The sequence below is a fragment of the Natrix helvetica genome (genome assembly GCF_964273705.1).
Source record: "Natrix helvetica genome assembly, chromosome: 8".
Lineage (NCBI taxonomy): Eukaryota > Metazoa > Chordata > Lepidosauria > Squamata > Natricidae > Natrix > Natrix helvetica.
In genome coordinates this window covers 11,803,606-11,829,488 of record NC_138559.1, presented here as the reverse complement: position 1 = coordinate 11,829,488, position 25,883 = coordinate 11,803,606, and the positions used below count along the sequence as shown (strand labels likewise).

Here is a 25,883-nt window from a genome sequence, read left to right as displayed (position 1 = left end):
TTCTTTTGTGGTTGTGTGTATGGGCATATATGTTTTATTTTCTTGTTGGTAAACCTTGGGAAAAATATATATCTTTCTCCTTTAAAGTTCTAATTCAAAGCATGAATGTGTGAGTTCTAGAGGGACTTTGGGACTGCGGTAAAAATTCGTTGTCATAGTAACAGAAAGGGAACGAGGCCTAGTTCACCTGGGACTTTAACTTACTGCAAAAGCTTTTTTTTTTTTTAAAGACAAGCACTCAGCAAGGGAAATAAATAAATAAATTGTTCATTGAGTTCCCAGTTGACTTTCAATACCCATCCCTCCTTCCAACTATTCCCCTCTTCTATAAATGCATTTTATTTTGTCCTGCAGCCTTCATAAATTTTCTGTGTCCCAGTTAAATCTGTGGGCTTTCCCCTCCCCCTCACCTCCTTGCAATTTAAATGCACCACTAAAATGCCGGAATAAACTCTTCTCACATTATTTCCTCTCCTCCCTTCCCTTTCTCTCCCCCCTCTTCCCTCTCGGAAAAAAAATCCAAGTACAATAGGGAAAAGACAGTCCTAAACAAACAGAGAGAAGAACCTATTCTCTGCAGTATTTCAAATAATATATATATTTTAGCAGAATCCATTCGATTGACTTTTGCAGTTCTAATTTTGGCAAAGTTCAGATAAAAAGGAGATGCTCATTTGAGACCCTTTCTGTGTAATTTGCTTGGGAGCAACACAAATTTGGTTTGCCATTGTGCTTTTCCAAGATGCTTTTTGCCTTCCTAATCTAGCCTAAAGCCTTAAATATCTCAGCCCAGCCTAAAGCCTTAGTATTGCATGATAGATTCTCTTCCTAGTACCACTTACTAAGCTTGACCCTGCTTAGCTCCAGAGCCCAGAGCGGCTCATCCAGACCCCCCTGAGGCCATGCTCAGCTTCACAGTTTCCCCATGCATAGCTAATACAGTGCAGGATTGTAGGTTACAAAACAAAATGCTATTCACACTTTAACCTCCCTCCTCCTCTTATTATGTGAATAGTTTTCTGTTGTTTCAGTTGGAGATATTATAGACCCACACCCCCAAATTAGGGAATAACGTTCACAGTTTATAACGACTGGAAAAATATCCATTTTTCTTGAAACATATTTTTACCGTGGATATAGTTGTGCAGATACCAGTTGAAAAATTAACAGTCAAATCCTAAAAAAAAATTCTCTTGTCCACCCCACCAATCCATACTCACCTTCAACTTTTGGGTCATAGTATGTAGCTGTTGTGGCTAGGCATAATGCTCCGAGATTCGATCAGGCATATATTTAATACAAAAATGATGTTCCAGAATATAAATCCCTGTAGCTCAAGCAATGCACCCAAAACAGAGCATCAGTTTTCATGGATTTTCTTGGCTTTTGTTTAACAGCTAAAGGTTTCCTTCAAGGTGATTTGAGTCTTGATCATCAGATGCCATGTCCATGGCAGCAATATGAAAATAGTTTGCCATTGTTGTCTTCAATGTTTATTTTTATTTCCTAATCCAGCCTCCTTGGAATTAGCAAGTTTCTCTTATTTTAAGTTCTAGGGGAATAACCAAATTTAGCTACGTAAATGTAGCTACCTACTTCAGCTAGCTCTTGCTTTGTTTTCCTTTAATTTTTTAATAGAATGGCTAACAGAACAAAATTACAATCAGTCATGTCCAACATATTTGTTTCATATTTGTTTGCTTAATGTTTATTCATCAAACAAAAATTACAAATTTAAACAAGCAAAATGAAAAAACAAACAAATGTGAAATACCATCCCAAGAAAACTGAGATTTGAAAGAGACACCTATAACAACAGAAAAAGAAAGGGAGAGAAGAGGAGAGAATGAGAAGAAGAGGAGGGAAAGAAGAAAGAGGTAAGGAAAGGAGGATGGAAGGGAGAGAAAGAGAAGGAGAGAGGGTAGGAAGGGAAAGAAGAAAAGTAGGAGTAGGGGGAAGTAAGGGAAGAAGAAAGGGGAAGGAGAGGAGGAAGGAAGAAAGTAGAGAAGGGAGGGAGGGAGAAAAGAAAGGGAAAATAAGGTGGTGTTACAACAGGCAGAAGGGATGGTAAATAAAGCAATCCAAATTGTATATTATAACCTATTAAATGGAATAACAAATGTATAAGAATGACAAATGTAAAGAAGAATAACAATTATGTGAATGTATATTTACAATGGCATGTAAGAGAATGAAAAATAAAAAAAAAATTAAAAGGAAAAAACCTATGATAGGGATGATAAAGCACATTTATCCACGCCCGCTTAAGGACCTCTTACATATGGGGTGAAATCCACAGAAGTTAAGTTGGAGTTAAAACTATGAAAATTAGTAGCTGAGGCAACTGAATTGGGGAGAATATTCCAACTCTATTACAAAACATTTTCTTTAAAAAAAATCAAATTTAAAACAGTTTACATTTGGTTTAAAGCTATATGTTTATTATTTTATTTCCAACATATTTATTTCCAATGTATTTCCTTTGCATTCCTCTCTAAGCAACCTTCCCCAACCTCGTGTTCTCCAGGTGTTTGAGGTTGTACCTTTCCAACTGCCTAGAAATTCTAGCTGTTGCACACTTAGCATATCAGAAGACCCAAGACTGGGACAGGATGGTCAGGGTAGATAGATCTGGAGCAGTGGTGGGTTGCAGGCAGTACACCCCGGAGCCAGCCCGGAGCACCAGATACCGTTCCGGTATGATGCTCTGGAGGGCCTACCCACCCACCCGAGCTCCTTACCTGTGTTTTAAAACTTCTGCGCTGCCGTGCATGCGCATGGCGCATACAGCACCTGCACGATGCTCCACAGAGAAGCTGGTGCATCGCGGAGGTGCTAAGACACATGCACGCACTGCAAGCTTGAAGATGCCATGAGGATGCCGCCAGCCCCATTCCAACCGTACCGGTTGGAACAGGATTTGAAACCCACCACTGATCTGGAGACTCCTGGGAAAATAAGATACCAGGATAACTCCATGCATCCATTCTATATAAAAAGAGGAAAATTAAAAGAGGAAATACATATATACTAATAACTTAACTGCGCTCTGACTGATAATGGAATCTTTTCTGAAAACTTTATTTGCAGTGATGTTGAATGCCGTCAAAATATAATTGTCAGACCTGCAGCCATCTTTTCTTTTGGATCTTTTGGATGCTCTTTGGAACGCTGACAATAATATAGTGAGTTATTGGGAAGTAGCTGTCTGTTCTGTTCTGTTGATAGGAAGTCTTCCAGTATTGTCCATTTTCATCTCGCTAGAGTTCTTTTGCTCTGTGTTTAAAGGACTCAGTAAGTAGTTCTGCATCTGGCCTTCTGAAAGCATAAGTCTCAAGGACTTGTCTTCATCTGTTCTTTTTTTAAAGAATATTTACTACTGATTCCAGAGTAATAAAGTGGGCTTTTCTCTTGTAAAGCATGAGTAAATGAAATTACATAGAACTAATATATTTTTTATATGTCTTTTATTTACAGCAACAGTGGACAATGTTGTTTTCTGTGGGACTGTAAAACAGAGGAAGAGAGGCAGAGATGTCTATTTCTGACTTTTCCATTTTTCCTTCTTTCCTGCTCTCTCTACCTTCTTTTTCGAGCAATAGACACAGAACTCTTACCAGAGCTCTCAAACTCCTACCAAAAAGCTTGGAATTTGTTCAAGAACTAAATTCCGAGGGCCGAGGGCCTCAGTGTACTAACTCACCTAACCTTGATTTACAGTACCTTCTCGCTACCCAGAACAAATATTCTCTAGGCAATTGGCCATAAAATATAAGTACCATGAGAAAAAGTAAAACACCTATAATAAAATTTAAATTAAGTTCAAATAAACGGATTAGAACCAAAGGTTAAAAATATAGGGGTGTGTGTGTGTGGAGGCAGTTGCAATAATAGTTGTGTAAGAACTAAAGAAGTCATAAAATATTTTAAGACTGATTAGCTTGGACATATGAAAAAGACCTTCAACTAACTTCCAAAGGTTTGATGCTTTATATGATGAAAAGAAATATATTGTATGACCACTTTCCTCTTCATATTTAGTAGTATATTTTTATTTTATTCTTCAATTTAAACCTTAAGCTTCAGTGACTCCAATAATGTATCCACTACTACTACTACTACGACTACTACTACTACTATATACTACTATTAATACTACTATTCCTTCTCCTTCTTTTCCTCCCCCCTCCTCCCCCCTCCCCCTTCTTCCTCCTTCTGCATTTCTTGGAGATTTCTTATCCAAGAACTAACCAAGTCTAAACCATCAGGTTTTTTTTTTAGCCTAGACAAATTTGGCCAGGTGCCACCATCTCTTGAGACTGTTTCCACTCATATTTATCCTACCACAATTCCACTTATTAGGCCAAAAAATAATACCTGACCTAATAGAAGCTTATCACTTTCCTGATGGGAATTCTAATCTAGGATTCATCTATCTTAATCCAACATATTAAACATTTCAAATTAGCTCTTAAGCAGAACCACACCTAATCCCCACAACACAAATTTGCATTCCCCGTGCATGAATATTTAACCAACCCAATAAAGTTGCATGCATACAGAGAGTATTGTGGTATTTGAAGACCTGGACTTGACCCAAAGGTGCTTTTCCAAAAGGCAACTGGACTTTCTTGTTTTTCCTCATTTTAGAAGCTTCTTCAGTTGCCTCTTCAAATCAGAAATTAGGTTGCTATTGCCAGATGCATCCCATGAAGCATGCTTATGCCCCTTGCACTCTTGATTGTGTCTTCAAAGAGAGCATGCACAGGTGGAGAAATTTCAAGCAATGCTTGTTGGGAAATGAGAAAGTTGTTTCAGAAAAGTCTGTGGAGATTCTCAGTCATCCAGGTCATGGTTGTCCCAAAGGTGCTTTTTCAAGAAGCAACTGGACTTTCATCTTATACTTTCTAGCAGTTTCAAGAAGGCTTCACACCCAATTGCACTCATCAGCTGACCTTGAGGACACAGATAAACCTCCAAGTGGCCTCAACGACCCTCTAAAAGAATGCAAATGACCAGCTGTCTGCAAGGAATATAAATCCTTCCATTCCTCACCTTCCATTCCATTCCTGACCATCCAGTCAGAGCTGAAGAAGGCTCTTGGATGAGAAGTGAAACGTCTTGAAAGAAAAGAAAGTCCAGTTGCCTCTTGAAAAAGCTTCTTTGGAACAATCAAGACTGGATGATTGACACTCTCCATTGACATTTAGGGCTGGGTTTGAGAATACCAGGTACCAATTTCCAACAATTGTAGAATCAAGAAGATAAAATTAGAAGGGGAGTATTATAAATGTTGCCTTACAGCACAAAATAAGGCAACCCTCTAGAATATATGTGGGCGAAAGGCTCTGTGAGCAACTGATGTATGAATTTCTATCATTTAAATTCCCAGAAGTCTTGTAAAATAGCTTAAAGTGAAATGCAGAGATTTGCCCAAGGCTACATAATGAACACAATAAGCTCAGTAGAAGTTTAACCCTTTGTCCCTGACAGGGACACTCAACATCCCATCCATAGTAGCCTTTGGATGTCATTGCTTTTTCTTCATTTTATCTTTCCTTCACATTATACATGCTTCTTTGCTAAATTTTATGAAGCTCAGAAAAGAAGGGAAAGCATATTTTCCAGAATATGCATGGGCTGGAAGTAAGAGAGGGTGTGGGGAATGCGTACAAATTAGGAGAAAATGTTGTCGAACATTTTTGAACATTAGGCAAAGTATAAAAATGAGGATACACAAAGAGGAGAGAAAGAAAATAAGAACCTGTTCTACACAATGTTGGGTTGATATATTTGAAAAACCAAAGAAGCAAAGAGGAAAAGTGCACATTTGGAGAAACGGTGTCAAAAATAAAGGCAGTTTTTGTTTAGACTTTGAAAAATATGTGCACAGATATGAAAACCTTACAGAATGGAAATTTTTTTTGAACAAAACATGAAAGTGAACAGAACCAAATCCAACTCTATGGCCAGTTCCAGTTCTTAACTTGAGGGAACTGAACTTTGTAAATAGATTTTTCACTTTCTTCTCAACCCACAAAGAGCTCTACAACTCAGCTGCCCCCTTGAAAACGTCTCTATCATTAAGATAAACATGTTAAAGGATCCTGATGGAGATCTAGCTTTGGTGTGGACCTTCTGTCAGACCTGGAAGCCATCTTTTGCATTGGGCTTTCAGGCCTGCCACATTTTCTACTGTGGGAAAATGGGAGGGAGGATTATATGGAGTATGGGAGATATATAGTCAAAATAACATTCCTTTCTCAGGGAGTCAAGGACACCTTACCCTGCAGCTGCGATGGGGTGACTGAGAAGCAACTCCAGTTTTGGATGGTGTATGATTGGACCATGTGATGGACATGTGGGTGCTGGGCAGGGACTTGAACTTTCTTTTGGGTGGGGAAAACCTGGAAGTTTTCAGATTTGGGTTTTCCCAGATGTGCCAATATGACATCTCTAATAAAATGGAACCTTGAGGGAACTCAAGCCTTGGAGTCTTCTTTTGTTGGGGATGTTACTTGGAACCCTGACACCTTCACTGAGAAAGTCAGTTTTGCTACAAAGTAATGTCTGAATGTCCTTTACACTCAGGGAAAAGGGAATGAGACATCCACTGAGCATCTGACTGCGTATTTGCATCTATAAATTCATTCTCCTTGGGTTCCTTCTCTCTTTCCTTATATGACTTCAGGGTGACAAAGCTTGGAAGAATCTTTGGTGCCTGATCATTTCAGATCTTGCTTTATGGATGCAGCCAGAAATGTCATTTTAATCTGTTTTAATTGACAGTTTCCTTTTCGACAGCCGGTTGATATCCCCCTGATGGTTCCAGCCACAGGGCACAAACACACTGGCACAAAGCAACTAAATGATATCAGACTTTAATTTCTTAAAAAAACGGAAGATGTCAAGCCCCTTCTCTTTTCTCCCCTTGCAGATTCTTCTTAAAATTCTTCCTCAAGTGCAACCAGAACTGTTTGAAGACCGCCGGAAACCCTCGAGATATGCGACGATTCCAGGTAAGCGAAGTGGGAATCGGCTGTTAAGTTAAGTAAGTTGTCTGTTTTTGTCCGCCCCCCCCCCCCGTTGCTCATCACTGACACTGCAGGTAATAAATGAGATGACAGTAAATGATAAGCCCCATCATAGATTGTGGAAGGTTTTTTGTTCTCTGTGTTTATCATGTTGAGTCCTTGCTTCCTCCCATTTTGGGGTGGGGGGGGGAGAGGAAAATCCCCAAAAGACATCCCACCAACTGGAGATGTGTATTTGATTTGACACTCCAAAGTAAGATGCCCGCATGTAACAGGGCCTGCATAGAGGAACCTCGCTCAGATCTTTCCACATTTTTCAAAAATATCCTTCTTAATGCGCCAGGAAGTTGTATTCTTCCACAACATTCACTTTAGGTTTGTTCTCAGCTGCAGCTATTCCAGCTCTGGTCACTTTAAGGACTCTCCCTAGTGAAAGCAAGTAGACCCAAGGGAGGGTGCCCCAGCTGCTTTTGAGGAATAGCTGCCACTAGTTTCATCATAGCTGATGCTGATGAATTGAAAATACTGGCTAATAAAAACACAGGAGGAAGTGAAGGGCTCTGGTTGCAAACCCTGTGAAGGGAGGCAAGGCGGATGGGGAAGAGGGCTGAGGGGGATGTAGGCACTAAATCTTATTTATTTTTCTCTCTCTTTGACACCCGTTAATCGCTTAAGCCTGGTGGCACAGATGTAAGACTCTTGCAGTGATTCCGCCCCCCTCTCCTTTCTAACTATACATGGCTCTGAACTCTTTTTGCCGAGTCTGGTTATTGTTGCTTCATGCAGGTATTCCCCAATTTACAGGCTGTACACTCAACTTAGAATTATGACAATTTGCCATGGCCAACTTGCCATGGCCAACTTGCCATGGCCAACTTGTTGCCGCCAACTCCCATGTGGGACTAGTCGCCACAGCCAACCCGCCAGAAGGACAATTCACTACAGGACAAGAGTTACGCTAATAGCAAAGAAATGGCAGAATAAATTCATTGAAAAAAGGATGCAAAAGGAGGGACAGAAGGAAACGTGAATGGCAAAAACTAAAACATTTTTAAAATTTTAATTTTAAATAATGAAATAGAATTGTTAAATGGTCTCACAGTGAGATGAGTTGGCTGTGAAGAGTTCTTCCATTCCACGAATTATAGTCATAACTTGTGGAAGAGGTTAAGCGGTTAAGCGTGTTAACCAGGGACGTGCGGTCAGGGGAGGCAGGGGAGGCAGAGCCTCACTGCTGTCATCATTAAAAGAAAAAAAAGGGGAAAGGGAAAAGGCACATGTGGTCCCATTCCACGCCTTCCTGAGTCAACATGAAGGGGACAGCGGAGCGCGAGCCGCGGGACCACGGAGCATGCTCTGCGGTCCCCTTCCTGATGATGTCACCAGCCTCACCAGCCATAAACTTCACGGCACGTCACTAGTGTTAACACATGACTGCTCCCAATTCCACAACTTCTTTTTCCAGCGGTTGTTAAGTGAACAGAGTGGTTTTTAAGCAAGTCTGTTTGCCCAATGACTTTTTTTTGGGGGGGGGGGGGAAACTGGAAGTAAATATTAAAAACCAGGAATATCTGCCAAAAATTGCACAGCCAGCTGCAATGCTTATATAGGACAGTGATATGAAAATTTCTATTAGGCTTCTATAAGTTGGTTGTGCTACACTTACTTCAGTGAAGCACCAGGAAGTGCTTCCCTTGCACACAAACACAGATAAACACACAAATACTCTTCCAACACCACAAGTTGAAAGGGGCTTTTATGGCCAAGGAGAACCCAACTGTCATCCAAGTGAAATATCAGTGCAATGATTTGTGAAGCCCTAATTTTTAAAGGGACACGGCGGCTCAGTGGCTAAGACACTGATCTTGTCGATCAGAAAGGTCAGCAGTTCGGCGGTTCGAATCCCTAGCACCATGTAACAGAGTGAGCTCCTGTTTCTTGTTCCAGCTTCTGCCAACCTAGCAGTTTGAAAGCATGTAAAAATGCAAGTAGAAAAATAGGAACCACCTTTGGGGGGGGAGGTAACAGCATTCTGTGTGCCTTCGGCATTTAGTCATGCCGGCCACATGACCACGGAGACCTCTTCGGACAGCACTGGCCCTTTGACTTTGAAATAGAGATGAGCACCGCCCCCTAGAGTCAGGAATGACTAGCACATATGTGCAAGGGGAACCTTTACCTCTCCTTAATTTTTAATCCTGCATCTCCGCAGAAAAGCTAGTTCCTGGCCAAAGGTCTGACTGGGAATGAGTGTTATAGTCATGGATTTCAAAAGCCATTTGGGGCAATTGAACCCAAAGGACAAAAGAATGTTACCTACGCACAAAGCAGAAAGCAAAATCTTCCTTGCAAGGACTTTTATTTAACAGAATACTAGAATAACAGAGTTGGGAGGGACCTTGAAGGTCTTCTGATCCAACCGCCTGCTCAAGCAGGAGACTCTATACTGGTGGTGAAATTCATTTTGGTTTTACTACCAGTTCTTTGGGTGTGGCTTGGTGGGCGTGGCAGGGGAAGGATACTGCAAAATCCCCATTCCCTCCCCACTCTGGGGCCAGCCAGAGGTGGCATTTGCCAGTTCTCCGAACTACTGAAAATTTCTGCTACCGGTTCTCCAGAACCTGTCAGAACCTGCTGGGTTTCACCCTTTCTCTATACCATTGCAGACAAGTGACTGTCCAATCTCCTCTTAAAAACTTCCAGTGTTGGAGCAGTCACAACTTCTGGAGGCAACTCGTTCCACTGATTAATTGTTCTTACTTTTAGGAAATGCTTCTCTCCTTGAGTACTTTCCATCCATTGCTTCTTTTCCTGCCTTCAGGGGTTTTGGGGAATAGGTTGACCATGTCTTTCTTGTTCCAGCTGCTCAAATATTGGAATCCTGCTATCATGTCACACACACACCCAGTCCTTCTTTTCATTAAACTAGACATTTCCTTTAAGAACTTTCCTTTTCCTTTAAGAACTTCTATATCCCCTAATTCAGCTACCATCTCCATGGATGCTGTGATTTTGAGTACATAACTGTTTGCACTTTGTTCTTCGGTATAAAGTGAACAAATGTTAAACAGCTTTTAATCTGAAGATCTGAAAGGTACCAGTCAGTCTTTCACACAGGGTCAAGTGTGTTTATAACATGAATACCCTCCCAAAGGATTGTTATGCCTTCTGCACTCTAAACCATGCACCTTCTGTTACCTTTCATCCCAGGACTAGCCCTCAGCATCAACAAAAACAAATAAGTTGTTTAATGGTTTTGCTTCAAGTTACCGAGGACACTTGTCAGTCCAAGAAATGAAATAACCCAGAACTGATAAAAACACAGATTGCATCAGAGCAGAAGAGAGGGATAAATGGGGATATAGCTTAGAGTCTTAATTGAACGAAGCTGCTTTGATAACGTTGTAAAACAAAATGATTGGGTGGAGTGAATCGCAGTGCTAGTTCATTTTCAATACTTTGCAGTGTATATATCCATGCACAAAGACATGCACACACTACATACAGTGGTGGGATTCAAATAATTTAATAACCAGTTCTCTGTCCTAATGATTTCTTCCAACAACCAGTTCACCAAACTCCTCAGAAAGTTAACAACCGATTCTCACGAAGTGGTGCAAACTGACTGAATCCCACCACTGACTATATACGTTTATGTTAAAATGATGTAGCTTTTGGACCTTACGTGTTTGGATGTGTAGATGTCAGCTTGCCAATAATGTGCAGTTTCCTCCTGAGAATGGATCACACATCCCGATTTCATGCATCCCAAAGAATCAATCTTGTTTTTTTAAAAAAAAGACTTCATTTGAGCTTGATAGCAGCAGAATAAATAACTCACCCAAAGAATCAGTGAGTGACAAGACTTTCAGAAATTCTGAACATATAATCTACGTGCATGTCTGACTGCAGATGCTTTTTTGTACATGGACTACAGGAATAATTTGCCCATCAGTGCACACTGAAGTACATACAGACAATCCTTGACATATGACCACAATTTGCACCAGAATGCCCATTGCTTAGCAGGATGATTGCTAAGTAATTTGCACCTGATTTTACAGTCTTTTTTTTTTTGCCGCAGCTGTTAAGTGAATCCCTGCAGTTGTTAAGCAAATCCAGCTTTCCCCCTTAGCTTTGCTTCTCAGAAACCAGCTTGGAAGGTCACAAATGGCTACCATACGACTATCATAAATACATCCTGGTTACTAAGTAGTCACATTTTTATCACACGATGGTGGGGATGCTGCAATGGTCGTAAGTGTGAGGAAATGTCATACGTCACTTTTTCCATTGCCGTTACAACTTCAAATGGTCACTAAACAAATGGTTGTAAATCAAGGATTAATCTGCATATGGTTTGGGAGATAAAATCTTGCCACTATCTTAAAACATGTGTCCCTTTTCTCCTTCCTGATTGCAATTTGGAAGGAGAACGAGTTCTGCAAATTATTTCATTGATCTAGTTAGATGCAATGTATTCTAATGGTACTTTCAGCCAGGTTGAATAACCTACCAGTAGAACGACAAGAGACACACCGTGAGCTTGGAAACTTCCTTGTTTTCATAAAAATAAAATATTTTTTTCCTAATGTATTTAGCTTCTGTGCAGGCACATTTCAGAACAAAGGGGAAAGTAATCATCATCCTGGACAGATTTGATACAGATGAAATAATTTGGAATTCTGGAATAAATGCTGCAATTTGTTTGGATTGTTTGCAGAAGCTGATGATTTATAGGCATTGATGCATGTGACATTTTCCCTTGTTTTGCGCATATTAGCTGATGGATTTAACCCTGAATTATTTAAAAAAACTGTCTTTTCACAATAGCTAAGTATATCAGTGGTGGAATGCGTGCTGTCATCTTTACTGAGACCCAATGGGTTGAAAGACATTGACAGTGCCACAAGTCAAGCCAAGGCCACAAAATTAGGACTTATAAATTGAGCCAAATGAGGGATGGGATTGTGAACTAAGGCATAACTCAAGCCCAAAGAATAACTCAATATTGAAAAATAGACCATTGCAAAGGAAGGCCTTCTTATTCCAGCAAACTTCAATCAGTACAGGAAGTACATAACTCCCTGGCGTCAAGTTCATATTTCTTGTGTTAAAACATATCCTGGACAGGCAGAGTCAGTCTGTAGCTTGAGGTCACATCTTGAGAAACAGTTCTCTGAAACTCAGTCAATCAGAATAGAGCAGGAAAGGACTGTGAAGATCTTCTAGTCCAGTGGTTCTCAACCTGTGGGTCAGGACCCCTTTGGGGGTCGAACGACCCTTTCACAGGGATTGCCTAAGACCATCGGAAAACACATATTTTCGATGGTCTGAGGAACCGAGACACCATTTTTTTTGGTTGGGGGTCATCACAACATGAGGAACTGTATTAAAGGGTCACGGCATTGGGAAGGTTGAGAACCACTGTTCTAGTCCAACCCCCAGCTCAAGCAGGAGTCCCTATACCAGTGATGGTGAATCAATCGAAGGCAGGTGTGCCAGAAGTGCACACAGAGCCATTTCTCTGGGCACACAAGCCATTGCCCATTGCTCTTCTGGGTTTCGGCGCACTGGCCAGCTGGTCTTCACACATGAGGGAGTGACAGAAATCAGAAGACCAGCTGGCCAGTGTGCATGCACATGCTGGAAACTGGAAGAGCAGCTGCCCAGAGCATGCATGCACAACGGGTGGCTGCTCTTCCAGTTTCCAGCATGCGCATGCACTCAGTTCTGAAAAGGTTTGCCAATGCTGCCCTCTACCATTTCAGGTAAGTGGCTGGCAGTCTCTTCTTAAAAACCTCCAGTTATGAAGCACCTGCAATTTCTGAAGGCAAGCCCTTCCCCTGATTAATTCTTCTCATTGTTAGGAAGTTTCTCCTTAATTCTAGGTTGCTTCTCTCCTTGATTGGTTTTCACCCATTTTTTCTTGCCCTACCTCGGTGGCTCATCATATCGGGTAGCTGTTCATACATCCCATCACCTTCTCATACTGCAGGAGGGATATGCCTTGAAATATTGTAAAGCCATTGAAGTTCCATCGTTCTTCTCTGTCAGCTACACTGTCCAAGGCTGCTGGGATAATCCTTGATTTATGGCCCTAATTAGGATCAGAATTCCTATCACTGTGGTTATTAAGCAAATCATCATATGAGTGAACCCAATTTTACAACCATTTTTGCCAGGCGGTTAAGCAAATCACATGGTGGTTAATAGAATCTGATTTCCTCAGTTAATATGTTGGAAGGTAGCTGGGAAGGTCACAAATCACGATCGCTGACAGCAAGATGCTACGATGGTCATAAATGCGAGCCAGTTGCCAAGTACCTGATGATGTAACTGCTGGGTGGTGCAGTGGTTGTAACTTCAAGGATCGGTTGTAAGTCATTTTTTCCAAGGCCATTGTAACTTTGAACCATTGTTAAATGAATGGTCAAAAGTCAAGAACTACTTGTGTTCAACAATATCTAAAGAGTCCCAAAGATGCTTTTTTCAAGAGGCAAGTGGACTTTCTGGTTTTTCTTTGAAGACATTTTGCATCTCATCCAAGAAGCTTCTTCAGCTCTGCTCTTCTGCTTTGCTGAAGAAACTTCTTGGATGAAAAGCAAAATGTCTTCAAAGAAAAACCAGAAAGTCCACTTGCCTCTTGAAAAAGTACCTTTTGGGATATGGATGTTTGGCAATTACTACTATTTTGGGAGAAATAGTTGTATTAAGCCTCTGCTTCATGTTAACCTACCTTACAAGTTGTCTATGGAGACTTTTGACCATCCAGGTTCATGGTTGTCCCAAAGGTGCTTTTTCAAAAGGCAACTGGTCTTTGTTTTTCCTAGAAGACATTTTGCTTCCCATCCAAGAAGCTTCTTCAGCTCTTACTGGATGAGAAGCATAATGTCTTCAAAGAAAAATAAGTCCAGTAGAAAAAAGGACCTTTGGGAGACCCATGACCTGGATGATTGAGATTCTCCATAGACAATATCTGAAGAGTTTCACATTTCACACTCCCTTATTTAGAGGCTATTTATTCCAAAGATGTTCCCACTTTCTTGCATTGGGATATTTGGATTGATTTCTTAGTTTTTTCCCCTCAATATACTTACTCCATCCCCAACTGCTTTGCTTTGGCCAAGGATCTACATCATCTCGTTTCAGTCCTTGAGCCCATCTGCTTTGCATACATCTCAGCAGTCAGATAGGAAATTGCTGAAAGTGAAATCAATTTGTAAACAAATTTTAGAAAAGTCAAAAATGTTCAGCCTTTGACCCAGAACTTAATAGGAGCCAGAACATGGAATAACCTTTATTGCTAAATGAAGTAAGAAGGAAAAAAAATACTCTTTTGAACCAAATTTTAAATATTTATATTGGGATGAGCAAACCACAGCCTATGAGCTTTATACAATTTCCAGCATTCTGAGTTTACCCAAATTTGTGACAAAATGATTGCATTCCTAAGGCATGAGTTCCATTTATTTTTCAGAGATTTTGGTTTTTAAGGGATTAAATTAGGGGGAAAAATCATCTGAAGATCTTTTACTTTCCAGATATTTTCTTGTCTCTTCTAAGAATATCACAGCATCACTCCTCACTCATGAGATTCTTCAAGAGGTCAAGAGACTATGTTATACTCTTAACCTCTTAAACCTGGTCCATTTTTCCCTCCCAAAAAACTACTATAATGAACATTGTACTTTTGCCATGCCATTGCATTCCCCAAGTCCTAGGACATAATTTAGTTGGATCTGGACCAAATGAATTTTTGACAAAGCTGAGTTGGACCCAAGTCCTGGAATGTCATATCAATCATACCAGGACTTGGCTATATCATTTTAGATCAGAGTTTTTGCCATGGTTCTTTATAGCATTCTCTGAAAGGACAATTTGTGTCCATGAAAAAGAATGACATATATGAAGAAGCACAGCTTTCCCCCTTTCACAGCACATATCATGGCTGTGAATAAATCTTATAATTCAGAAAGCTTAATAGATTCTGGAGAAAGAATCCCACAATGTATTCACAGGTAGCATAAATATGTAAACCTGAATATTCTTAAGACCCACCCATCGTAAGACCCACCTATTCCAAGCAGCTGGCCTGGCTCAACTTTGATCTAACCATATCGCTCCTGACGGGTTTTTAACTGGGTATTTTAATTATATTTAATTATCTAGGGGTTTTTAAATACTGTATTTTAATTGTTTTTATTTATCAGCCGACCTCCTCCTTGTGTGTGTCTCGGTATATCTCTCTGTTATATGTTTGTTTTGTCCACATATTTATTTCATATGTTTCATTGTACGCCGCCCCGAGTCCTTCGGGAGAGGGTGCGGCTAAGAAATAAATATATTATTATTATTATTAACAGTTGGAGGGATGAGAAGACCTAGATGAGACAACTGTGTCACAGATACAGTATATTTCTTGCTATCCTAGTACTTGGAAATTCATATTTAACTTTATAGTGTAAGGATCTGGTGTTGGAAGGAAAAAAGTCGAGAGAGGATTGTAGTACATAGAAAACAAAGAGGAACTCTCAACTCCCAAAAAAGTTTGATATCCCTGCTTTAACTGCCTACTCAATCTAGAATAATGAAATATTTGAGTGAAAGAAGCTAGTATCTATGAGAATGATTAGAACTGCAACGGTAATGATGAATTGAACTGTGTCCCTAGTTTTAGCTCTTACATACAGGGAATAATCCACAACATTGGCTGAGATCCTACATGCATAAGGCTTACATGTCATTAGTTCATAATTCAGAATGTATTACAAAGGCAGATATTTTGTAGACATGTCTTCCAGGATGTGCAAATTTGTTTCAACAAGGACTAAAATACTAATTGGCAGTTGAAAACATGAAAAGAAAAACTCCCACATTCAAAATATTTTTAAGGATATCTGGATTCTGTGATGTGGGGATGAAGCAAAGTGCCATCAGAATTTGAAATGAACCTAATGTCCATCAGGTTCTATCAAAGTCCATCTTGATCACGGGCTTTCCAAAATCTAACAGCACCTCATTTTTTTTTTACATGAGCCAATAATTTCCTTTTATCATAATTGTTACTGAATGTTGTCCACAATTAATAAATTACTACTTTCAGATTTGGGAGGAACTGGAATTACATCTAGTCAGGCCTTTGAATTCCATTCTCTTTTGACCATGATTTAACCTCACCCATAGTATGTCCTCCAAATGAATAGTGTTAAAGATGAGCTAATCCTTATTAACTAATCTGTGCACACTCATAAAGGCGATTTATCCTTTATTTTATCTCTTTCACCTAACAGCAGAATCCTTACTAATATCTCTGGGAAACTTGCCGGGGAAAAAAGGGAGAGGGGGAGCAGAAAGGAAGATTGCTATGGGTCATTTTTCTCCTACTTACATTGAATATATATCACTTTAGCTCAAGTAGAAAATCACATTAGTGTAACTGTACAGCTATAAAGAAGAATGTACATTGGGCATTTTATATTGCTTCCAGATGTTGGATGATTTTACCTCCTCTTTTGGAAGTAGAGTTGTATGCAAACTTTCTCATTCAGAATGAGGAGAATAAGTTGACCAATTTTTCCCAGATGAAAGAGGAATTGTCTTTCTCTCTTCTGATGTCCTCTACAGTACAGTGATGGTGAACCTGTGGGGGCCATTGCTCTTTCAGGTTCCAGCGCATGCATATGCACCAGCTAGCTGGTCTTCATGCACACATGTGCACCAGAAACCAGAAGACCAGGTGACTGGCACAGATGCATGTGCTGGAAACCAGCATATCATCTTCCTGGTGTGCGCATGCACGCCGGGCGCCTGTTCTTCGTGTTTCTGACACGCGTACGCACTCGTGCGCTCCCATTTCGGCACTCAATACTGAAAAGGTTCACCAACACTGGTATAGTACAATGATTTCAGCTCAAGTCCCTATCCTGGTTGGGTTTTATTTCTGAATGGCAATGAAACAGCAACTCTTTTAGCTACATGGTTCCCCCCCCTACTTTTTCTAAAATCCCTTGATTTAATATTATTCCAAAGAAGATAAAAATTTACCATCTCCCACAGAAAAGATGGGAAATATCAAGGCCATTCCAGAAAAGTAGATTGTTTTTGCTCCCCAGATATAGCAAATGAAGAAAAACCCCAGAAATTTGCTCAAAGTATTGTTTCTGGTGAAAGATTTAAAGATCTCTTGTTTTACGTTATAGCAGGGAACAAATCAATTGCACCAATTTTGATGCACTTAGCACAAGCAAGAAGGTATCTTCTCTTAGGATATGTCCATTTGTTAAGGAAATAGTTTTAGAATACTGGGGCTATTGCTTATCATCCATCCATCCAAAAATTCAGCTAGTTGGGTTCAAATTAAATTAGTGAATGATCTGGACCAACTCAAAACAGAAGAGTGATTTCTGCAACTGAGAAGCTCTCCAGATCTGGCAGAATATGTTGCTCTGAAATTTAAAAGAAAGGAAAAAAAAGTATTTCGTTAATTAAGCCAATGTTTGAGAAAAGTTATAATATGGAACGCTATTGCAATATGGCATTATTGCAAGAAAAGGAAATAATATGTTCTTCTTTCCCAAGTGCCTTAGTGAGATTATTAGGAAGACAGGCAGGGATATGGTGACCTTCATATTATTCCATTCCATGAAATGTATTTTTTAAAGAAAGTCTGCCTGTATTCTCACAAGCAATTTGCTTAATATATGAATTTTTGTGTGCTGTTTCCAATATAATATATAAAATAAAGGCTCCCTTGAGCCTATGATGATTCTTGCTGATGTTCCCTATTAAAAATCAGAAAGTTTTTTATTTTTTAAAAAAGATAACCCCCAATGTTCATTGCTAAGTTCAAAACCAGGAGAAATTCGAAAGAAACATTTCAGCAACACGAGAAGAAAAAGAAAAAGACTGGCTTTTCTTTTACACAAGGAGAAGACTTCTGTAAAATTGGGGAATGTCAGGGGAAAGTTGGGTGTGGCATGCTTGGAACTGTTGAATTTAAAATGAAATTCTGGTTACTTTAATCTAAGGAGGGGATATAAGTTGGTCTAGTTATGGTGCATGCAGAATGTCCCCCGGTCAATAATAAGATTATCCAGTTATGAGGACCAGAAAGCTGCCTCCAGGCAAAATTGATGAGTGAAATGGACCAACGGTCTCATTTGATACAAGGCCTCCGTTTTGAAGGTATAAATATGCACACTTCCATAGATTGGGCCTTTGGGCATGTGCTGGACATGCGTTGGCAGCTTTCTCAGGCCTCAGGCAGTATCACACAATTTTGCCCAGCGACCCAGGCATCTTAAATATTATATAGGCTGCTGGAGTCTTGTGAAATTGCCCAAACTAGATTACCAAACTAGAGTTCAGTGAGCTCAAATTGCTGCAGCAACTCACATGAGAATGCCTCTATTTCATTTAGGATATCAGTGTCTTTAAAAATGAAGCATTCTGTTGGAATTTCTAGATTTTAAAATCCTTTTTTTAATTAATTCACTTTATTTAAGGTAGATATGGGGAGGGATAAAATATTATTTTAGGCTGCCATGGATACCCTGACATTTTCATCCACAATAAGGCTAAGCTCTGCTGGAAGGGATGCAGTCATTGAAAAGACATACCGATGATGGAGAAGAGGAGGTACTCCGTTTGCTATGGAAGGTCGCAATGAAACATAGGAAAGACATCCCAAAGGTGCTTTTTGAAGAGGCAACTGGACTTTCTTTGTTTTGAAAACATTTCCCTTCTCATTTAAGAACTGAAGAAACTTCTTGGGTAAGGAGCAAAATATCTTTAAGGAAGAACAAAAAAAGTCCAATTGCCTCTTGAAAAAGCACATTTGGGACAACCATGACCTGGATGATTGAGAATCTCTAGACATAAGCGAGAAGTTTGGGAAAGTTGAAAATGCCAAGAAAATAATGCATGTGAATGCAAGGGTATAATATGTTTTCAGTGACTTATTCTTGACTACATGTACCAGAACTGATATCTAGGAAGCTAGAGAGAATATTGTGGTCAACAAACCCTCATCATGGCAATGCTTGTTATCAGTAAGCATCTTCTCTGTTAGCTTGAGTAACTAAGGTAACAAAACTACCCAAAGAGGCCTACATCTCTGGGGTTTTCATGCCAATTGGCCTCACCAGCCTCAAAGGCCTTTATAGGAAGCAAAGACATGTCACACTTTATGATCCTGGATGGACCAGTGGTCTTGACGGATAAGCCATTCGAAGTGTCTGATTTTTTTTTAAAAGGGAAGGAGAAAGTATCTAAATGGTTAACAAGGTAATGGTAAGAAATATTGACCTTGATTTGTTTAGCTAAGATGTAAAGATTTCTGAAGGTCAAAGGTTTTCTTGTGTAGTGTTTTGGAGTCTCACTGTGGCTGACCCTCTAACATTAAGCTGCTGTGGCCTATAGTTTTGAAGAGTGGAGCTAACTGGGGGGGGTGATGAGAAGGGGGGAGAGAACAGGAAATGGAATGAGGTGTTTCAGGAAGTTGTCAGGAGTTGACTGATTGATTCCAGATGGAAAGGGTCACCCTCCATGACCTAGGAAATACTCACTGGGGGAAAGCTGTTGGCTGGTGGAAGGGGAGGTCTTGGGAGCTGGAGACTATGGAAGAATGTCTGCTTCCTTTAAACACACACACACACACACACACACACACACCTAAGCACTTTCAATTATTCAATATATAACATACGTTCAGCAATGCTTTCTGTTCAGCAAATGATTCAGTAGGAGTGTGCATGGATTAAATAACCATTGCAATCCACAGTGTTAAGGCACCTCTAATTATGGTGACAATGCATCATAGTGAAAGGAAATAAAAAACCAGGTCCTTTGCAAATGGAGCTGCCTTGCTAGATCGGATCTAAGATTCTTCTACCATCCCATTTCCAAAATTTCCCACCCAAAGGTTTCTGGATTTCATGAATAAGGTATGTTGTAGCCATAATTAGTGGGAAATTCCTTAACATCCAACACTCAGCAATCTATGGCCCTTAATCCAGAGGTGGTTCTTGGCCTAATTTGTGGTTCTTGGCCTAATATCAAAAGCATAGTTCAGGAACATTGTTCATTACTAGTAGCTGTCTTCTTTCGGCCAAAAACCTGGAAGCATTTTGCACAAAAACTAATCTCTACACTGGCAAAAAGCCAGTGATAAATGATGGCAAAGAGCCATCCTAGATGATCCATCATGGCATGGATTATCACCATGTAGACCTCAAGAAGGTTCTTCCTCCACCACTCTTGAGACACGGAGTAGGGAATGCTAATCAGATCTTAAAAGAATGAGCAGCCTGTTTGAGAAGGCCATTGCCAAAGTATCTGGAGACTACATTCTTCAGAATATAAGTGTCATCATCAATATTTTGAACTGTGTGCAGCAGCAGATTAATAACCAGAGCAGCCCTTAAACAACAGATACTGAGTAGTTGTAATGGAATAAGCACCTGCAGCAGCAGAGGAGATGTAGGAGATGACCAGGCTGGTCCAACGCATCCTAAGTCTCAAATTCATACACCACCAAAAGAGACCTAAGTCCAGCTCCCCTTAAAGTCCGTGAACTCTTATCTGGCACTCATTAGCCTTGACCATTAGTAGATCAGATTCTCAAGTAAAGGTTGCATGGAGTGCACTCGCGGTACTTTTAAACTTTACCCTGATTCCTGATTTCCTGCACCTGCCAGGAGGGGGAGCATTTCGCTGGACCTTCAGAAAGAGATCCAGAGCCTTCCCAGAAAAAGATCGAGATTAAGAGACTGGGGCAATCCAGAACTGGATGATGGAGGGAGGGGAGCGGTTGAGGGCAGTAGTGGGCTTCAAAAATTTCAGCAATGGGTTCTCTGCCCAGTTGCTGGTTGGGAATGGCCATGGTGGATGTAGCCTAGTTGGCCTCCTGCACCAGGGGGGGGGGTTTCACCTTCCCCAGGCTCCGGAGGCTTTCCTCAATTCTCTGGGAGGGTGAAAACTGTCTCCCCCAGGCTCCAGAGGTCCTCCAGAGGCCAGACACGAGCCTGTTTCCAGCCTTCCAGAATTTTCAGGAGGCCCATTTTCCCCCCTCCAAGAGCCTCTGCGTGGCCCTGCACTTACCTCACATCCAAAACAGACCGTGTGGATACTCCTGGGAGGGGCAGGGTGGGGCCAGCCAGAGATGGGATTTGGAGGTTTTGGGCCATAATGTTAGCTATGGGTTCTCCTGAACCTGGGTGAACCCATAGCAGCCCACCCCTGGTTGAGGGTAACCGGACCTTAGAATCTCTCAGGATATATCTAGTAGGTTAGAAAGTTGTGACTTTGGTTTGGCAAGAGTCTGTCCATTAGGTAACACCAAATAAAGGAGTGAATTTTGTTGGATCTTACTGCCTCTTCACTGGGTTTGGACCTTAGTCCTGCCTACATCATAGTCACCATGTGTGAGTTGGGCAGCCATAATAAATAGTTTCATATATAAATATTTATAGTGCTACATTCTGGATTAAATGTGACTTCCAGACTGGGGAAGGAAATCCTTCCTTAATATAACCCGAAGAATTAGGACATCTACTAAACCTATCTTCCATATTGGAAACTAAATTCTACCTAAGATAAAATATGAAATATGCCTCCCATTATATCTTCCTTGATGCCGAATCATTGAGATTTCTGAATTCCCTCCTCCTCTGCTTCTTATGAATTAAACTTCACAGTGTACACATTTTTAATCTGGATGTAAAATATATTAACATGTTACGTGATTGGCTATTTATCTCGATCCCCATGGAAGTTTAGAAGGCAGTGTTTTGTCTGTTGGCGGTTAGATTTGTGTCTGTTATATGAAGGTGCAACAACCCACTCTTCAGTTTACATTTGGTTACAATTTAAAATCCTCTCGTAAATATTTCAGACACTGGAATAATTCAGCCTTATTCCCTGGTTGCCGTAGTGTGGCCTGGGCTGGCCAGCGAGAGATTAAAATTTATTTCCATTGTTTAAAGGGAAATAATGAACTTCATCTGCTGGAGATCTCACGTGTCATGGGGGAACTGTTCACTTTGGAACAAGGTCCCAACTCCACCTAGACTGTCAAATGACGAAAACTTTTTGGCACACAAAAGCAACACGTTTTGGGGCAGGAATGCAAAGGCACCCTTAATGTAAAGTATGACAAGTGCCTTTTGGAATGAATTAAACTCCTATTGAGGAGGGAGAGAGAGAGAGAGAGAGAGAGAGCAGGAAAGAGTATGCATTTGTTCAGTCAGCACAAAAATGGTCTAGAAAGGAAAAGCTGTTTCCCTGCCCTGATCTCTTCTCCCTCCAAAGAAAAGGAGGAGAAAAGAAAGGAAATAATTTATCAGCTGTTGAAGACTCTTTTACAGTGGGATATCTAGGATTAAGGCAATCTTCCTTGCACCTTGTGAAGTTCTTATTCTTTTATCTCTGTCATTCGCTCCTAGACTCCAGTCCTACTTTCTCCTCCCTCTGTTGTCACAGACATGAACTAAAGCTCACAACTATAATGTGCAAGTTGTTTCCCTGAATCTGAGGATGTTTCCAATATTTTCTTTATTCATCCAGCTTCCTGGTTTTTGCAGTTTTGTCTTGCCTCCTCTTAACTTGGAAATGGAGCTTTTGTTTTATTTCTAGGATATTCATATGTTGTCAAAGCAGGCTGCAAGTTTTATTTATTTATATTTCATATTTTCTTAACCACCCGTCTCCTTTCCTTTACAAGTGTTGACTCCCTCATGCCTCTTTTGTCTCTTTAATATTCTATGATGGGTTACACACAAGATGCTTCAATTAGACACCTAGAAACAACCAGTGTTTCTGAATGAGAGGATATTCAGGTCAGATGAAGGGGAGATGAATGATGGAAAACAGAGATTAAAAGGAAGCAGTTAGCCTGTGGAACTCACTACAGGAAGATGTAATGATGGGCACCAACTTGGACACTTTCTTTCTTCCTTCCTTCCTTCCTTCCTTCCTTCCTTCCTTCCTTCCTTCCTTCCTTCCTTCCTTCCTTCCTTCCTTCCTTCCTTCCTTCCTTCCTCACAGTCTCCCACTGTCTAGCCGTGATATTATTATTATTTTGTATGCAAGACACTTTTGTGGAAATATTTTTTTCCTGCATATTTCCCAGTAAGGCAGTTTCTCTTCCCCCCCCCCCCCCCACACCTTCCTAGCAAATTCATGCAAGTTCAGGGTTCACTTTTTTTTTTGATCAACCAAATTTTGGTCCATTTGATTGCAATAGGAAATGACCAACTAGCTTGTCACCCGAGTTTGACATCATGGACTGAAAGAGAATGGCTCACCCAAAATTAGCCAGCCCACTAAGGTGGGATTAGAAGTGTGGAGAAAGACACAGTCCCATCACCAATCCTAAAAGCATCTTCAACTTTCAGATTTTTAAAAGAAGCAATACCTTTGTCTCAAACAGAAAAAAATATATGGATTATTTTATTCAAAGCACTTTATTTAGTGTGATTAGAAAAGAGCACAAGAGTGAAGTATGCAAAAAAGAAAACAAATCGCTCAATAAAACACAAAGGAAGGATAAAACTTTGGGCAAGAAAACCACTGACATTCTTTCTTCGGTCATTCCACCAGGTGTCAGCAAAATAAGAGAATAAAATCAGGGACAAATGTCTATGGCAGGGGTGTCCAAACTTGGGAACTTTAAGACTTGTGAACTTCAACTCCCAGAATTCCCCAGCCAGCATGGCTGGCTGGGGAATTCTGGGAGTTGAAGTCCACAAGTCTTAAAGTTCCCAAGTTTGGACACCCCTGGTCTATGGAGATTCTCAGTCTTCCAGGTTGTTCCAAAAGGTGCTTTTTCAAAAGGCAACGGGACTTTGTTTTCCCTTGAAAGCGTTTCACTTCTCATCCAAGAGAGCTGAAGAAGCTTCCTGGAGGAGAAGCAAAAGGCTTTCAAGGAAAAAAAACAAAATCCCGTTGCCTTTTGAAAAAGCATCTTTGGGAAATCAGGGACAGTACCTGCTCTATTGAGAAGCCAATTCATCCAACCCTGCCTTCCCCCTTAACTTGCAATTTCAAACCTATCCCATCAGACAGCAGGAGTGGGAAAGACAGGAAATGTAACTACCGTGTTAGCCCAGCAGGGAAATCGGTGCCTTGGCTTCATCCTGTCTTTGAGCGGTTTCCATTCTGTCTTTAAGTAGTGCATCTCTCAGAAGAGTGTTCTGATCACATCCACAAACCATTACAGCTTTCTGACACAAGGGCTGTTTTCCTTTCAGCTGTCTCCATTCCTCTTCCTTTGAATGGCATTGTTTGTAGAAGCCAGTTAGGGAAGCAACGTTGAATAAAGAAATGACCATATCCATCTAAGGAGGAGGAGGAAGAGAAAGAAAGCAAAGTAGAATGGATGGTTTTGTTCAATCCTTAAAGATAGTGGCGATGGCAGTTAAATATCATTGGGACGGACAGTTCCAAAATTCCATAAGTTTCATCTCAGACAAGACATAGATAATACATGGTAATGTTCAGTAAATTTGCTCCAGGAAGACTCACTTGAATTACTGGAGACTAGAGAAGGGTGACCATTTATTTAATTCAGTCAACATTTTATCACCATTTTATCTGAACGTTTGGGGTAAAATGATTGGCATGTACCTTATACGCACATGAGACGTCATGCATTTGTTGTGTTTGTGTACCATCTTTCCACCAGGAGCTCATAGTGACAGATTGAGAAATCCTTTCTCTTCTTTTTCCCCCATAAACACCAACTCTGCTCTTGAAGGCTGAGGGTGATTTGAATATGAGTATGCCTGATACTATTTGACCGTCTTTACCACTGCCTCACACTGGGATCTTCCCTTTCTACCTATTCACAGCTTTTCAAAAGAAAGTCGGAGACATTGTCTGATAAGAAACGTAGGAACATCTACCTACAGTCTGTTGCATCAAAGCATGACAATGTCGTTAATGTCCTTAGGATGTGATTTTAATACGGGCTTAGTTGTTTTAGGTGAAGATTCAGTTTGAATATTTGGTTTATAAATCAACTCACCTCTTTGTGCTAAAACTGGTCTGGCATATTGAATTAAATCAGGTCTGTTTCAAATGGATTTGGTGATCAAATTGGACTTTTACGGACCTTATTTTTAACTGACGAACTAGATCAAATCGCATTTATTTGGTTGTTTGAATGGATAATCCACACTGAATCAATTCAGTTGTCAAAATTGAACTGTTGATTCATTTCACTTGGGCAAGTACACATTGCTATTACTATGGCAATCAAGATAGAAAAGCTATTTTCCATCCCATTTAATAGATTAATCTCTATAAGGACTGGATTTACTTTTACAAAACAAGAATGTGAGCTTAAATTTGGCTAGGTAATGAAACATGGATCATGGAGAGGTAATTTACCTGCCTTTCTCTTTTTTGCTTTTTTTTACATCCAGGTTGTGTTATCAACAACAGTGAATGTCGACGGGCATGTCCTGGCAGTATCAGACAATATGTTTGTTCACAACAACTCAAAACATGGGCGAAGAGCAAGGAGACTTGATCCTTCAGAAGGTAAGTTTACTTCGCTGATCTTCAGGATGATGGTGGAAGAAGTCATCCAAGATAGGCTACCTTCAAAAGAATGCAAAATGATATGTCTGGTGGCATGAGTTTTAACCACAAACATCCATCCCAATGTTTTTACACACCTGGATTCCTCCAGGATAAAGCTTTTCCAAAAGTCTTCCAAAACCTGATGCCGAGTTGTAATTTTAATCAAGAGGTAGGAAGGAAGAAATTATTTACAAATATAACTGGAAAATAATCAGTTTAATTGCGATTAATTTGAATACATTTTTAAGATCAGTGAAATCA

At 40.3% G+C, this 25,883-nt stretch overlaps 1 protein-coding gene across 8 annotated transcripts in view; it reads left to right on the top strand.

Annotated features, from left to right (window-relative positions):
- EBF2 (EBF transcription factor 2) overlaps window positions 1-25,883 on the top strand; it is a 258,315-nt gene that overhangs the window by 177,222 nt on the left and 55,210 nt on the right. For all 8 annotated transcript variants that reach the window (XM_081960763.1, XM_081960768.1, XM_081960765.1 and 5 more), the window contains 2 exons: window positions 6,938-7,019; window positions 25,463-25,580. In XM_081960763.1, the coding sequence (XP_081816889.1) occupies window positions 6,938-7,019; window positions 25,463-25,580 (200 nt within the window). The remainder of the gene's footprint in view (window positions 1-6,937; window positions 7,020-25,462; window positions 25,581-25,883) is intronic.